This window comes from Miniopterus natalensis, chromosome 11 (assembly GCF_054644295.1).
Source record: "Miniopterus natalensis isolate mMinNat1 chromosome 11, mMinNat1.hap1, whole genome shotgun sequence".
NCBI lineage: Eukaryota > Metazoa > Chordata > Mammalia > Chiroptera > Miniopteridae > Miniopterus > Miniopterus natalensis.
In genome coordinates this window covers 58,088,759-58,104,841 of record NC_142091.1, presented here as the reverse complement: position 1 = coordinate 58,104,841, position 16,083 = coordinate 58,088,759, and the positions used below count along the sequence as shown (strand labels likewise).

The 16,083-nt window shown below is 45.9% G+C and overlaps 1 protein-coding gene across 2 annotated transcripts in view; it reads left to right on the top strand.

The window, feature by feature from the left end:
* MPPED2 (metallophosphoesterase domain containing 2) overlaps positions 1-16,083 on the top strand; it is a 163,886-nt gene that overhangs the window by 142,252 nt on the left and 5,551 nt on the right. For both annotated transcript variants that reach the window (XM_087821796.1, XM_016206168.2), the window contains exon 5: positions 14,055-14,170. In XM_087821796.1, the coding sequence (XP_087677922.1) occupies positions 14,055-14,170 (116 nt within the window). The remainder of the gene's footprint in view (positions 1-14,054; positions 14,171-16,083) is intronic.

The window sequence follows — 16,083 nt, the reverse complement described above, 5'->3', positions numbered from 1 at the left end:
TCACAGTTCACAATTCAGGGACCAGCATCATCTTCAGTAATGCTGTTAATTTGTGAGCAGATAACCTAGAACTTATGCATCGAAATGGTTATCATACTCCTCAAAGTAAGCAACTTTCAGAAGAATTCTGTGAGTGCTTGATAGCATGGAAGCATAATATTCAGTTGTATTCACTCTGGGGCATGTGTTTTAAAAAAATAAAATAAACACTATGGTGTCAAAAAATAAAACCCACTATGGTGCCGTTGCTTTACGTAGGCACACCTTGTATAAACACAGGAAACCTAATTTCTGGGGAATTTCATTTCAAGGAACCAGGCCTGGCTCACATAAAGATACCTTTCAAAATAGAAATATAACATGTTTGGTTAAGCTCCGGCTTTTGGGTTTTGTTTTGAAAGCTATAAAGAGGTAAACCGTAACCCTCTTTATTTTTAGCAGACACCTCTAGAAAACCTTGAACAACGTTCTATTTATAAAACAAAGAGTCTGTTTTCGTGTAAATGTGTTTAGTCTTTTATTGGAGAAAGAGCAGGACTGAGAATGAGAAAAAAGTGAAATGTTTCTTTTTCCAGATTTCTTGAACTCATCAACCACTCTTTAAAAAACCAACAAAACGATTGACCTGGTTTTGTTTTCGACTAACGGGGAGATCACCTGGAGGTTGAACAGTGGTGCTCGGTACTCTGAGTGGATTGGAACCGAATGAGTAACAGGCTGGTGGGGGAGGGAGTGGAATTTGAAATGAGAGTACAGCCTGGCTTTTGTAAGAGTTACGCTGCTGAGTGAGAGACAGCAGACCTAAATAATTCTCCGGTTAAATTATTTCACTGTCGCATTATATAGAACATTTATAATTTCATCATCCTTCGAGGCATAAAGAAATGAAGAAGAAATTTTGGTTGAGTAAATCCAAAGGCTATAAAAGATTCTAGAGTGAAAATAAGTGAATAAGTGACTCAGAATAACTAGAAAGTAGTGTTAGGAGCAGGCAGGTTCCACCCTGAAGTCCATGAAATAGATACTAGAATTGTCTCCATTCTACAGATGGGCAAACTGAGACTCAGAATGGTGCAACAGGAGGTGTTAGAACCAGTTCAGAAACGAGTCTGACTCCAGGGCCTCACTCTTACGGACAGATCAGTTCCCCTGGGAGCCAGCAATGCACACCTACCTGCTCAGTGCCAGACACTTGCTGCGGAGCAGACCCTGATTTCCACTCTAGCTTTTTTTTTTTGATAAAAATTCAAGAAACCTTGGGAATCTGCCAAAAACTCCATACCACTCCTGACCAAAAGACTAGCTACCGTGTTCTTTCTCACAGTTTTTCCAGTCATTGCTCATCCCAGGAAAGGCTAGGTATGACCTCCTCCAGATGGCGGGCTCACCTGGTATGTGTTTCCATCTGTACACCTGGCTGTCCCCACATCCCCTTTCTTTTCCGATCTTTCCTTATACACAACCTGGTGTGTAGTAATCATTCGGCAAATGTACAGTGCGCGATGGAAAGAACATGCCTGCATCTAGATTATACGTAAAGTTGAACACTGCTGGGGCCTAACTTTTCCAAGCAATGTTGTGTCTTAAGAATTTGTGTGGCTGCCTACTCTTCATAATCAGTGCTTGCATAGTATACATATTATTGGATATTCTGATCATAGTAATTTTCTTAACCATTCTGATTTTTATACAGAGTTTAGGATATACTTGTTTCTAATATCTTGCTCTTAAAGATGACACTGTGGCGAATAACTTTGCACATAACCTTTTCCCTTGCTTATGGATTACTTTATTAAGATATAATCCCTAAACAGGGATCACTGAATCATAATACAAACATTTGTGCAATCTGTGATAGCATTGTCCAATAATATAACAGGAACCACGTATTTAATTTAAAATTTCCTGGTAGCCTCATTAAAAAATGAAAAAAAGTAAAACTCATTTTAATGATATATTTTATTTAACCCACTGTCTCCAGAATATTATCATTTAAACATGTAGTGAAGCCCTGGCTGGTGTGGCTCGATTGGTTGGAGCATCTTCCCATACGCCGAAAGGTCTCTGGTTCCATTCCCAGTTAGGGGCACACATCCAGGTGGCAGGTTCCAGCCCCAGTTGGGGCGGGTATGGGAGACAACCGATCGATATTTCTCTCTCACATTGATGTTTCTCTCTCTCCTTCTCCTTTCCTCCCTCTCTAAAATCAATTTAAAAATTAAAAATAAATAAATAAAAATAAACATGTAATGATTATATAAATTAAGGCATCTTTGCATTCCTTTTTGTATGAAGTATCCAAAATCACATGTGTGCTTCACGTTTACAGTACATTTCAATTCACACTAGCCACATTTTGAGTGCTCAGCAGTCACACAGTGGCTATCATTTTTTGCAGCGAAGGCCTGCGTGAGAATGAGCATTTTAAAATGGTTTTTGTTGTTTAAAAACCCAACCTGAATCTGTCTTACCCCCATTCTAACCTCAAATCCCAGACACTACCTGGATCACTCCCTTGGGCGCTTGCTCTAGACTCTTTCGCTCTTTTCATTATTATCAATATTTTCTTGGCATTTCTTATGTACTAGGCACTGCGCTAGATCTTGGAGGCCCCAATATAATCAGCAGGACGTGGCTCACAATCTGTTGGGGAAGATAGACATATTCGTAGCACAACTTTTGTATCCAGTGCTTGCAGGAATGATGTGGGAAATAAGTTAAAACACACCTGTGCACATGCACAGGCCAGTAATAATGCACAGTACAATCAGTTTCACAAATGACAATTAAACAAAGTGCTGAGGGCATCGGGCAGGCTTCTTGGGGAAAATACCAGTTGAGCCTTGAGGGCTCAGTAGAATTTTAATGGGCAGAGAGAGAGGAGACTAATTTTGACCATCTCGTTACCCCAACCAGATGGCAGGTTGGGACGGTCTCGCATTGTATTCAGATCTCCCTGGAGGCCTTGCCAGGGCCTTGCAGGGGAAGGTGTTCCGCCGTGTATGCTGAGCCCAATTAATAATATATGGTTGGCTGGCACACAGCGAGGGAGACACCAGGATCTGTCTGCTTGCTGTAACCTCTGAATTGAAGGGGCAGCTTCAGCTTTTCACTCTTTCTTCTGATGGTGTGTGCTGCCAGTTTGCCGTCACAGTTTTCTCACTTTACTAAATCGGTCTGGACTGAAACTAGTCGTTTAGAGCCAAAATGGTAGATAAATGGGTCCAACAGTTTAACTTACATCTGACCTACTTGTCAGTGATTCCAGTTCTTCTGAGCTTTTCAAATGACACAAACAGGCAACATGGGCAGCCAGTGATGTGGGAATTAGAAGACACTTCATCAGAAGGCACTTTCCCTGTGGTGGCTACTTGCTTATGCGCACGTGTTTGTTTGATGACCTTTCCAGTTTCATAGGACTTGTTACCCCAGTGCAGTTAAGGAAACAGAATCTAGAGGTTGGGTGCTCCAGGATATGTAGCAGGTTAAGTTGGAAGCCAGGCCTGGAGCCCATGACTTCTAACAGCAAGTTGTGCTGTGCCCTTATTGGAAGCTGGTCCACAGTATCTGAATGCTGTCACTTGTTGCTTGGAGACAGATTCACCCAGTTCTTTGGCATCTACATTCTGAATCTGAGAAGTGGAAAGAAGGTACATTTTTGTAGAGACACAAAGAAGATAAATTAGGAAAAAAACCAAAGAGTTGGTGATACTAATATTTATAACATTAACATTCATAATCATGATGACAATGAGAGCTAATACCTAACTCTTAATATAGGGCAAACACTCTGCCTTAAATTCACTAAATATATTATCACTTTCAGTTCTCACACATCTATGTGACTGGTATTATCTCCACTTTATAGGCAAGAAATCCGAGATCAGGTGGAAAAACTTGCCTGAGGTCATATTGCTAAGCCAAAAACCATCAGAATTTGAACCCAGACCTAACTTTTAACCTTGGGTAAGGAATCACTGGACTACGAAATGCTGTCTCAGCTATAAGTGACCTTGGGCAAGTTACTAACATTCCTATTTCTGTACACCACTTTCTCTAAAATGAATACCTTGCCCGCCACTCAGGGTTATTGTAAACAAATAAATGTGAGAATGATTTGTTGTAAGTACTATGCAGTTACGTAATATTACCTACATTTAAACTGAAATTCCCCAGTACAGTGAGAGGTGAGCCACCAGGAAGGGTGCCTGGTGCACAGCAGGTGCTCAGTAAATGTGCATGGAATTACTTGAATCAATACAAGACTTTTGCTACTGAAGAAGCCCTTCTGTTCCCACAAGTGGTAATGAGGAGGGGAGAGAAAACGCAGGCCCCCCATCGTCTTCCTGAGCAGAAGTGCCCCAAACCCACTGATTCCTTCACCCCCTGGAGGAACCTGCTCTGCAGTCAGAGAGTAGAGTCTAAGTAGAGAATGAATTCTCCAGTTATCTCCCTCCACACTCAGCTTGCATTTAGCTGAATGGAGACTTTTTACACTGAATACTTTTTTTCCCCCTAAATGATATAAATTCAGCATAGAAAAAGTAGAACATAGACAAACAGAAAGAAGGGAGAAAAATCATCGCTAACCCTCCTCCCAGCCCCGGGATAACCATGCATTCGGCATGTCGGTCTGTTTCTTCCTAAGCGTTTTTGGCAGACTTGGATTCATACTGAAAAGCGCATTAATACTTTGTTTTTCCATTGACCATCAAGGAATATAACACGTTTCCTTGTGAAGTTATAAACTCTTCATGAACTCTCATTCTTAACTCCGTTCAGCTGACAGATCCTTAGGTGTCTGCCCTGTGCCAGGTGCTGGGGACACAGTGGTAAACCAGACTTGAAGTCACGGAGTTTCCAAGCTTCCTTGCTGTGTTTAATGAGTGACTACATAGTATTTTATTGTCCTCTTATCATTTACTCCCTTTGGAGCAATTTTTCAGGAGACAGGCTTTCTTAACAGCATAATCCTCCCAGGCTATATCTGTCTGGGGCCCCAGAATATAAAATAGTATAAAGAGAAACCAGCAGGAGCGATGAAAATGGGTGTGACACACACACACTCACACATTCTAACCTAAATTAAACATGGTAAAATGTATTATCCTTCACTGAGGGGCAGAGACTTCATCAGTCCATCAAAGTTTAAGAGTTCGGTATATAACAGACAACATCTCGCTAATCCCGAACCCACCTTTTCTCTTTTTACTCTTCTGGGAAACCTGAGTTAGAGAAACACTCTCGGCCTGCTGCGTTTCTGTGGCATGTCTCCGGGTAGGAAGGGGGAGGGAGCTGCAGGTGCTGTCTGCCTTGTTGCCTGACTACCTGGCAGTCGCCCCGCCTCCTCCGCTGACCTGTTTGTCGTGTGCTCTGGAGCCGGCCAGGTGTGTGACACAGGCTGCCCTCACAGGCTCAGTCTCTTACTGGGATGTGGTTTTGTGCTCTGTGGTCCTGGTTTCAGCTGAAGAGCCTTATTGACGGGCGTGTGTGAGGAAATGAGACCTCCCCCGAGACGTCCTGCCCAAAATGCCATTGGTCGCCTCCTGGCCTAGGGGACGATCTGTACTTGGAGTTGCAGGATGAATTCTCAGCTCATTCTGGTGTTCCCCAAGTGCCTCTAAAATGAGGTTGCTTAGACATAAAGGCCAACGTTTAAAGACTTCTATCCAGGACAGCTTTACCTATGAAAACCCAAGCTGTGGGTTTATCCCGGAAACTGAGCTCAATTTTGTGTCCCCAGCACCTACCTTGACAGAATCTAGTAGGCATCCAGGTTATGTCTGTTGAGTGAGTCAATATCCCCAAAGTACCACACGGAGACTGTCCTCACTGGGCTTTCAACCCAGGAACTGCACACTTCACGAAGAAAGGGACTCGGACTTGTCATCTATGTCTCTCTCTGGCCAAGCTTGGTGCCTGGCACATCCTAGACTTTCAGAAACCTTAGATGAGAAGATGAATGCTATATACCCATGCGGTGGAATATTACTCATTCATAAAAACGAATGGATTTCTAACATATCCATGCTACAGCCTGGATGAACCTTAAACCCATTATGCTAGGAAAAATGAGCTCCACGCAAGATTACAGATATTGTCCGATTCCACTTATGTGCGGTACCCAGCGTAGACATATTTATAGAGACAGAACGTAGACTGGTGGTTGCCAGGGGCTGTGGGCAGAGGGTGATGTGGAGCTATTGTTTAATGGGCACAGAGCTTCTGTTAGCGGTGATGAATATAAACCGTGCTGGAGATGGGTGGTGGTGATGCTTGCACAACACTGTGAATGTACTTACTTCCACTGAACTGTACATTTAAAAATGGTTAGAATATTAAATTTTATGTTATATATATTATGCCACAGTAAAAAAACATGATTGCAAAAGCAAAGGGAAAAAAGTGAATGCTGCTTTTCTCTTTCTGTTTGTCATCTACTGAGCCTTCCTTTTTCTGTGAAACCTGGGTGGTGGCTGCTGTGATGTCCCTGTTGGACGAATTCTCCCTTCCGGGGGCTTGGATATCAATGCACGTCCCACTGGGAGCTGCTGAGTTGGGGCCCACCCTCTGATCAGGCGCCCTAGGACTGCCCCTCTGGTTTCCTCAGCCACAGAACAAAGAGACCCATCTGGAAGCGCCGAGGCATGTGCCACACCTGCTCCACCTGCCCCCCCTGACAGAAGCCCCGCGTGGTCTGCCCTCTGCCCTGTCGGGCTCTGTGCGCGATGGGCGGGCACAGTCTTCCTCACATCCCTGTGGGAAGGAAATGGCCTGGAAATCTTCCTCTTCCTGCTATGAACTTGTGTATAAGATTAAAGGCAGGTATGCTTGGGAGGGCCAGGCAGACACTGTGATTTTTTTAATAATTCAGGGCACACCAAGTTCAAAAACAGGTCATAGTGACTCCCCCCCTTGGTTCCTAGAGCAAACTCTGCTTCATCTCCTTTCCAGCAGAGGGAAGGAAAATGGGCAACAGAGGGGTAATCCTGACACTCATCCCTGATTAGTTACACAAAAGGGGACACCGTGGACATGTTTGTCAAGACTGGAGTGTGTGCCGCCTTGGTTTGCAAAGCCCCAGGTCACAGCTCATGGGCCTCGGGTGACTATCTCAGGAGTGATTTGCTCCTGTCCTGTCCACGGCATGCAGACCACGTTACTCACCCAGGCCTGCCCTTTATCAAAACAGTATCTCTTCCCATCCCAAGGCCCTCGTAAGGAGAGACCAAGTTACAAAGTCAGAGTGAAGAGACGAGACTAGACAGCTGGAGTGAGAGAAGCCCACGCTGCCCTTCGGTGGCTGCTGAGCCTCCCGTGATTTGCGCCAGGCAGCTGCACTGGGATGTAAATCTTGTCCTGAAGTTAAGTTGTCCCTCCCTCTCCTAGTCAGTGGGTGTGTATGTCGCTTTGCTGCACAAGGTATGACATCCCTCCTTCGGCTAGCCCAAGATGTCTTTTCAACTGCATGGAAAAGTAACTTCCAGGCTGCCTAGTGGAGGGACTCGGGGGGAGAAGGCTGGCTCTCCAGAGTAGGAGGCGAGGCAGGGAGCGGGCCTGGTGTCTGCCTTTCATCGGATATTCAGGACGACACATCTGGTGCCGGGGAAGCTGCTCTTTCTAACTGATGGGAAGCTGTGCAGTCAGGGGAGGGCCCGGCTGTCAGGTGAGCGGGAGATCAAGAATTATCATGACAGCTTCGTGGCATGAGAGGGCCGCTGTAAAGTGCGGTGTGATTTTAACCAGCGGTGGTTAAATTAGCTCCTCTTGGACCTGGTGTGTTGTGCAGTCAGAGATGGGCCTATGGCGGCTGGGAGTGCCAGGCCTGGAGAAGGTGGCAGTTCTGAAATGCCACTATTTAGAAAAGAAAGCGTATGTGGGAACCCACCTGCTCCCAGATTCTGGGTTTCGCTTAATGGAGCTGCCAGGTGGTGGTGATGTCATAGTAAGTAGCTCCTCAGTTCCTCCAGGGAACCTCTCCAATCCCTCTCTTATAAATATTCCGAGGACCCAAAGTAACCTTCTTCCTTGAACTTCCCCAATTTAAGATCCTGTCAAAATCTAACCACCTGTCCCAGCCGGCTAAGCAGCCTTGACTAACAGGTTTGCCCTGTGCTCTCACTTTCCCCGGGACCGTCTATGCAAGACTGGGCCAGGCAGCCAGGAGTGAGCGCTGTTCTGAAAAACTTCCACTCGGGAGTGAACTGAGGAAGTGCCTTTTAATAAGTAATCAGCCGGAGGAAATCGGGCTCTATCTAGCCATCGAGTAATGCTTGCTTATTCACTGGGGACTTTTCAAAAGTCTGGAGCTGGAATGTCACTGATTTGATGAGCCGTGGCTTGGGAAATTCTAGAGAGAAAGGGTAACCTGAGCAACTCGTGTGTGTGTGTGTGTGTGTGTGTGTGTGTGTGTGTGTGTGTGCGCCTACACTCATACTGCTAATATATATCATATGTAAATGAAAGCTGCACATTAACACTTTGTGGCAGTGCTCTGCCAAAAGTTTTACATAGTGTCTCACCCTATCCACTTAGGCAGATATTGTCTCTATGGGAAAGATGAGGTGACTGAGGCTCAAAGAAGCCACCAGTCAGTAGCAGACGTGGGACTTGAACATGGGTCTTTGGACTCCGTGATCCATGCTCTTACCCACTGTCTCCAAAACAAGAATGGCTAACTTTTACAGAACCCCCAGGTTCTCATATCCGTAAGTGGCATGCCCCAAACACCAGCTCTTGGGTCTGGCATGTGAGCCCTTCGTTTTCTCCTTCACAGTTCCAGGCAGAATTCCAGTGGAGCCCACCTGAGGCTTCCAGGTCCTCATCTCTGCAGGAGGCACCTAGGAGACTATAGGAACAAGACTCCCCCGTCTGCGATATAGCCTGCCCAGGAGCCCTCCGTCCGTGGAGCAATTGTTGGCACTGATCAGCAGCCGGGCTGGGAACCTGAGCAGCCCACCTGAGCTGAGCAGCCAGCTTCTCGCTTTCCTGGGGCATGCCCAGCCGCACTGAAGTCGGTGGGAGAGTAAACAGCCATTCACCTGTCCGGGCCTAGGATTTATGGTCCGGCACCTCCCTGCTGCCCGCAGCACGGTGTACTGCAAACACAGATGACCTTTGCTGTGATTTCATCTCCACCTGCTTCCACACAGAAAACCTGTTTTGTATTGACATTGTTTGAAACGAGTTCTGCCTAGGTGAACTCCCTTAGCGCCTGCTCCTGGACTTCCAGCCCGGAGAGGCCAAGTGCCTCTAATTCCGAGAGCAACAGGGAGGGCACCTTGAGAGCACCCCTGGCTTCCATCCATCCGACTCTTCTGTCCAATAGCCTCAGGCGGCTGCAGTGTTTCCCTTCCTTCCAGGGCTTTCTAATCCCTCTCTATGAGGGGCTGGGTTATGAGCTCCGATTCGTCCACTGGCAGTAGGGTGCTTTGTGGGACGTTTTCTTACGGGTTGGTTCCCATGTGGTATTTGTTAGTCACAGCTAGTTATTAAGTCCTTGGCTGAGGCGATAAGCATTGTTCCCTTGGGTTCCTCTCTCCTTCCCCCTGACCCCCATTGCTACAGAGCAAAGCCCACTGTGGGGCTCTGGGGGTGGACTGGGCACGACTGTGGCACGTATTTGCCAGTGAACCCCGATGGGCTCGCTGCCGGGGTTTCATGTTTCAGGCTGAAACTCAGCTGGATAAAGCATCATTCGTTGATGCTGACACATTCTGTCTCTACTCTATGTAGTTATTTCTCCCACACTGGACTCAGGCCCTTACAGGCAATTCAGGGAATTCATTGAAAGCAATTCACAGCATTTACTCAGAACATTAATAGTCTGCCCAGAATTCTAGAATGTTAGGATTTCTGGATCCTAGGAAGATCATCAAGAGCCAGGTTGTGCCAGTGGCGCTCAGAGGTGTGGGTGAGAAAGGAGGAGGGGACTCAGTTCCTTCTTCCCTCTCCCCCAGCAAGAGCGCCCCTGCTGGTACCTGGTCTGGGTCCAGGCTTCTGCAAAGGATTTCTGCAACCTAAAAACAATCCTGAAAACCAGTCATCGAATCCACCCACTCATTTATGTCTCAGGAGAGGAAACTGGCCCACCTAGGGTCTTTCTCTTATTTAAGGTCCACGTGGGTTAGTGAATTCACGCCAGCACATGGGTCTCCCGATTCCTGTTAACACCAGGCTGGGATAATTCTGAAACCCATCACCAGGCTGCTTTTCCCGCCACCTGGCCACTGTCTTGTGGAAAAGGCTTTAAGGATCTAGAGGAACAGAAAACATCCCAGAAAAGCCATAGCCACGTTGCTGGTCACACTTTGTTTCACGGGGTTGTGCAGTGCGCGGCCTGACAGATCGCATGGAGCAGCCCGGTGTTTACTTTATGCGAGTGAGAGCCTAACTGGAATTGGCCTACAAGGTTTTAGCTCAGCTTTGGAGCAAGCAGACCTGAGTTCAAATGTGAGCTTGCAAGTTACTTGACATTACTGATCTTCAGCTTTTTTATCTAAAAAATAAAGCTGATAATACCTAGCTCGAGGATTGTCATGAGAAATCAAATTTAATAGTCTATGTAAATCCCCTATGGAAAGCATATTAGGGCCTTGATAAATGTGCTCTTTCCTACAACTTAACCTCTGTGGTGTTCTCATACACATACAGGATTGAGTCAAAAGAAAAGCCAGGAATTTCTGAAGTTTACCCTTACCTTGGAAACTTCTGGATTTTGTCACAAGCTTAACATTGACCAAATGAAATTTAGGGTATCTATAGACCATGGGCCTGTCTGGGTTTTTTACAGTGCAGTTGTAAAGCTGAGCATTTCCCGGGGGGATAGGGTTGTGGGTTTCTAAGAAAAAATTCTGTGAGAGAAAACTGGGAAGACTGAAAAAATTAAGTCCTGTTTCTTTGACTCCGGAAGCCCCTGGGATGTCGTGGGGGTTCGGAGGCTGACTGCCCGCAGACAGACCCTGGCAGCGAAATCAGAGCCCCTCATTGTACTGACGACTTGGGTGTGCTTGGGACTCTTTCAAACCCTTCTTTATTTGCCATTCAGGCAGGAACCATAGACCCAGAAGCTTGTTTTCAAAATCTAGGAAAACAGATGTTTTTGCTTATTTTTCTCTCTCTCGTGCCAAAATGTTCACTGATTTTTTCGCTGGGTTCCGAACTTGCCATATTTTTTCCTTTTAAGACAAACCCCGGGAAAGGGTTCCTCCTAACAACAAAAAAGCATTTGTAAAAAATGCAGGGGAAGGATGGCATCTCAAACTGGGAAAGCTCTATTTTAGACTCAAATGAACAAGTTTCAGAATCAGGAGGCAGGGAGGCCTGGAAGACAGAGTGGGACGGATTCATTGAGCTCTGGAAGGGTCTCCCTGGCCTTATCCCCACGCCTGTGTTGCCCAGTGCCCCCCTTTTCCTCCGAGGAAACCACCAGCATTGCATCTAACTGAGCAAGGATTAGACATACGTTGCCTGCCACGCGAGGCCAGGGCCACTCACAGTCCCTGACCTGTAAATATGGACAGCTCAGACCCTTTAGGCACTGCATTCATTTTCTATTGTTGCTGTGACAAATAACCACAAACTTAGTGGCTTAAGACAACAGGTATTTATTACTTAACAGTCTGTAGGTCAGGAGTCTGACCCAGGTCTCACTAGGCTGAAATTTAGGTATCAGCAGGGTTGTGCTCCTTTCTGGAGGCTCCTTGGAGAATTCCTTTCCTTTCCTTATCTTTTCCAGCTTCTAGAGGCTGCCCACATTCCTTGGCTTGTGCCTCATTTAAATCCCCCTCATTTAAGGTCAGCTGATTAGCTCCTGAACTCCATGGCAACCTTCATTCCCCTTTGCTATGTAAAGTAGCATGTTTACAGTTTCCAAGAATTGGAACATAACCATCTTGGGGGTTGGGAGAGATTATTGCCTACCCTGGGTATGTAGGTCATCTCTACACTAAATGCAATAATTGTATATAATAGGACTTCTTCAGTTGCAAGAATCAGGATCTAACTAACTCAAGCTAATAAAAAGAAAAGGGTTTTGCTCGCTTGTATACTTAGAAGGAAAATGTGATTGGCTTCAGGCGCAGCAGGATCCCGATGTCCAGCAGTGTCATCAAGGTGCTCTGTTTCTTGGCTTTCTTTGTGGTGGTTTGATTTCCAAGCTCAGGCTACCAGCATGGTGGCTAAAATAGCTCCCAGACAATTCAGACGCTGTTACCAAAAGAAAAGAGGAAAGATCTGAGCAGGCAGAAACCATTGGTGTCCACTCCACCATCTTACTCCTGTCTGTTTCAGCGTCTTATTGCTGGATTTCAGAACCATGCCATATATATATTATTCCCATTACGAGCTCATTTGGCTTCAAGCAACAAAACACTCAAACTTGAAAGAAAGGACTCACCCAGGGCCAGAAAATTGTAAGTTCATTCAGGTTATATATAAGAAGAGGAATTGCATGGTGGTGAAGAGTATGGGTTTTGGAACCAGCCTGGTTGGGTTTAGATCCAATCTATTGGTTGTGTTTAGTGGGCCTCTCTGTGACTCAGTTTTCTCATATGTAAAATGGGGTTAATAATAGTACCCACATCATGAGCTTGTTGTGAGGTTTAAATATGTTATAAAAATAAAGTGCTTAGAATAGTACCTTGACATAAACATTCTATAAATAATAGCTTTATAATAATTATTCTTATTATTGTTTCATATTACTATTGTTATCACAAGTAAGCTTCCTGAGGATGACTTAGGGACATGGAAAGCGGTTAGGAACCAAGTCAGATACTTACATGGTTTCTCTGTTTCTAGTTGGGGCTACACAGACTCTTATCTCTGGAACTTTCTCTCTCAAACCTCATCGGGAACTGAGGTTCTCACCTGTAACTTGGGTGTTCACATGGCTTTTTGTTCTCATTCTTTCACCTCTGGCCTTGACTGCACGTGTCCATCACCAAGTGAATGCTGGGTCAGGGTTTCCGAGTTCAGAGCCTTGGGAGAATCTGACTGGCCTGGGCCATGAAAGGCTTTAAGTAAGAGTGCACCTTGTTTAACCAGCTGTGACTGCCCAGGTGACCTTGGACACCGGGGCTCCTCTTTCAGGAGGCATGGAAGAGGCGGCTGCAGTTGAAGGCGAAAAGGCTAAACCAGAAAGTTGGCCAACTTGTCTTTTCTGCATGTACGCCTTAGCAAGTTGGAATTTTCCCAGGGAGCAAAAGAGTTGGTTTCAAAAACTAATGGTTATAGCCAGATGTTTGGGACTAGGACAGCATTGGGCACTGCTTTGTTCTGCTGTGATTTAGCCTATGGTAGTCTTCTGTTGTTATAAATGGAGGGACATTTTCAGGTCCAAGTAGACATGCTTACTGGTTGGATGGAGACCCCACAGCAGTGATCGCAGAACCTCACTCCTAGAGCAGAAGTTCCTGGGAGAGTGGGCTGTTCACACTCACTGTCAGGACAGTAGATTCCAGAGTGACCAGGGATGTCCCCAGAAATCTCCTCTTTGGTGACGGAGGAAAACTCCACCTTGGCCTTGTGTTCACTGTGCCCCATCTCACCTCTCAGAGTCCCCATATATTTTTTCCCGTATCCTCGGCCCAGGATATTCCCCACATACCGAGGTGTCTGCCTTCCAACCCTCCTACTTCTCTCCCAGGACTTCAGCGAGAACCCCCGGGGGAAGTCGTTCCAGTGATGGGGAGGAAGGGGCGCGGATGGCACTTCTTAGCCCCGAGGCCCTGCAGGAGGGGCAGGGTGCTTCGGGCTGGGCTGGGCATCTGAGCAGGCACTGAGATTTCGGGAAGGACTCAGCATGGTTCAGGTTTTGACACAAGTCTGCTGGGAAAGTCTCCACGCAAAGGCCGCGTGCCCCGTTCTAGCTGAGCAGCCGCAGGCCCCGCACTTGCTTTCAGATGGGTTGGTTTTGAAGCGGCCAACAGAAGGGCGGCCCGCGGCCGGGGCCAGCGGCAAAAAGCAAAGAGCCGCCGCCGGGGGCATGTGCGCGAGCGGTGGCAGGGCAGAAACGGGCCTGCCCGCCTGACACCGCGCCTTGTCTCCCCAAGGACCCCGTGGTTTAACGGATGGGGCTTTAACCTACCCAGAGGCCAGTCTCTGCTGGACAAATGGAACCTCATCCCCGAGGGCATCGACATTCTCATGACGCACGGACCTCCTCTAGGTAAGTGAAGCGAAGGTTTTCCTTTTGTGTCGTAGAAGACGCCTTTTTTCCCCAAGCGTGATGAATAAGTGCTTTGGGGACATAATAATTTTTCTTTTTTTAAAAAAAAAGGGGGGGTACTAAAAGAAAAGTATCGATGTCTTTAAAGAACCCCGGTATGATAATTAAACTCAGCAGTTCTGCTGGGCTTACAGGTGTTCTTGAAATTAAATTTTTTGATTTAGTCAAGTCAGGGAAAATCAAATGAGTATGGAGCGCCACAGTCTTTTGAGCTTGGTAATTTATTTTAAGAACTGTATTCACTTTGGAGTAAAGGAATGGGGACTGGAAGGAAGACGGGGGCCTCCCAATCACAGGGCTTTTGCGTGGCAGTGAGATGATGGAAACTTTTGTTCAAAGGAGCTCATTTTTTCTTTTCCATATCATCATATAACCTGGGAGATCTTTAAAGTTTAACCATTGTGCTGGTTATATGAGAAAAGGACCCTTTTATTATTTTTTTTTTTTAGTAAGGTGTTAAATAAGGACTTACATTGAATGTCACTTAAAGCTACTCATCCTGTAAATATATTGAGCCCACAACCAGGTGTAGATTGCCAGTGTGCTTCCAGGCGACCTGTGGTTACCCAATTTATGGGTTACAAGATGATTATTTGAATTTTTTTTTTTCTTTAGTACTCACCCAAGGACATGTTCATTGATTTGGAGAGAGAGAGAAAGAGAGAGACATCACTGTGAGAGAGAAACATCGATGGGTTGCCTCCTGTAAGCATCCCAACTGGGGATCCAATCCACAACCTAGGTATGTTTCCTGACTGGGAATCGAACCTGTGACCTTTCTGTGTACAGGATGATGCTCCAACCAACTGAGCCACACCTGCCAGGGCAATTATTTGATTTCTATAATTACCTTCTAGTTATTTGTGCGCTCGTTAGGGTTTGGCTTAGCCACAGAACATTTTCCAAACATGACTACTGCCGGGATCCCCCATCTACTCAGTGTCTGTTATACCAGGACCCTCCCTTATCAAACTAAGCTGTGCTCAGGAAATTCAGATGTTTCACTTTTAGTAGGAGAGTTTTCTTTCTCTTTAAGTTGTGGTAAGAAACACGTAGCCTCTCAGCAAATCTGTAAGGGTACTAGAAAACTTTTCTCGATCATCTTGATTTAGAGAGAGGGGGAAAACACTACGAAAATACATGATTTTCACTTTTTTTTTTTCCTGTGGTCTAGGACTGTTACTCATGTCACTTTTCTCCTCCGTGAGCCTGAAAAATAAAAGACCTAACACACATCCCCTAATGCGAATTTAATCTTTTGGATATTTTTGCCTCCGAGACACTAAGTGCTGCTCTCCTGCCCTTAGAAGGGAAGTGCTCAGTGTGTCACAAAGACCCAGAGGCAGGGAGGACCAGGGCCTGAACTGGTGGCACATTTTAATTCTGGCGAAACAAGAGAAGGGGCGCCAGGTCTGTTGCAGGCGGGAGACTGTAGATTTGCACACAACTTGCACTTCCTAATGTTTTCAACGCTTCGGAACCACCGTCCCCATGCTTTTTCCCTACCCCATACCACTCCATCCCATGTTTTAAAAGATTATACTTATCCACAAACTTATCAAGTCATAATTAATTCACTTGCCTATTTTGCAATCATTAGAAACTTACTAAAGCATTAAATTACTAGTGGAATATTCTCATCAGCAGAGTTACCCAGTGAGATCCTCCAGAGATGGCATCCCAGCCAGCTGGGAGCTTTCCCCAGGCAGCCTGGTTGGGCTCGGGCATGATTCCCCATAGGCCTCTTACTGTGAGGGACTTGGGCATTTACGTGCCTGAAGTATTATTTGAAATATAACTTTGGACAGATCAATTCATACACAGACTTCATCAAGTTGTTAATTTTGGTACAA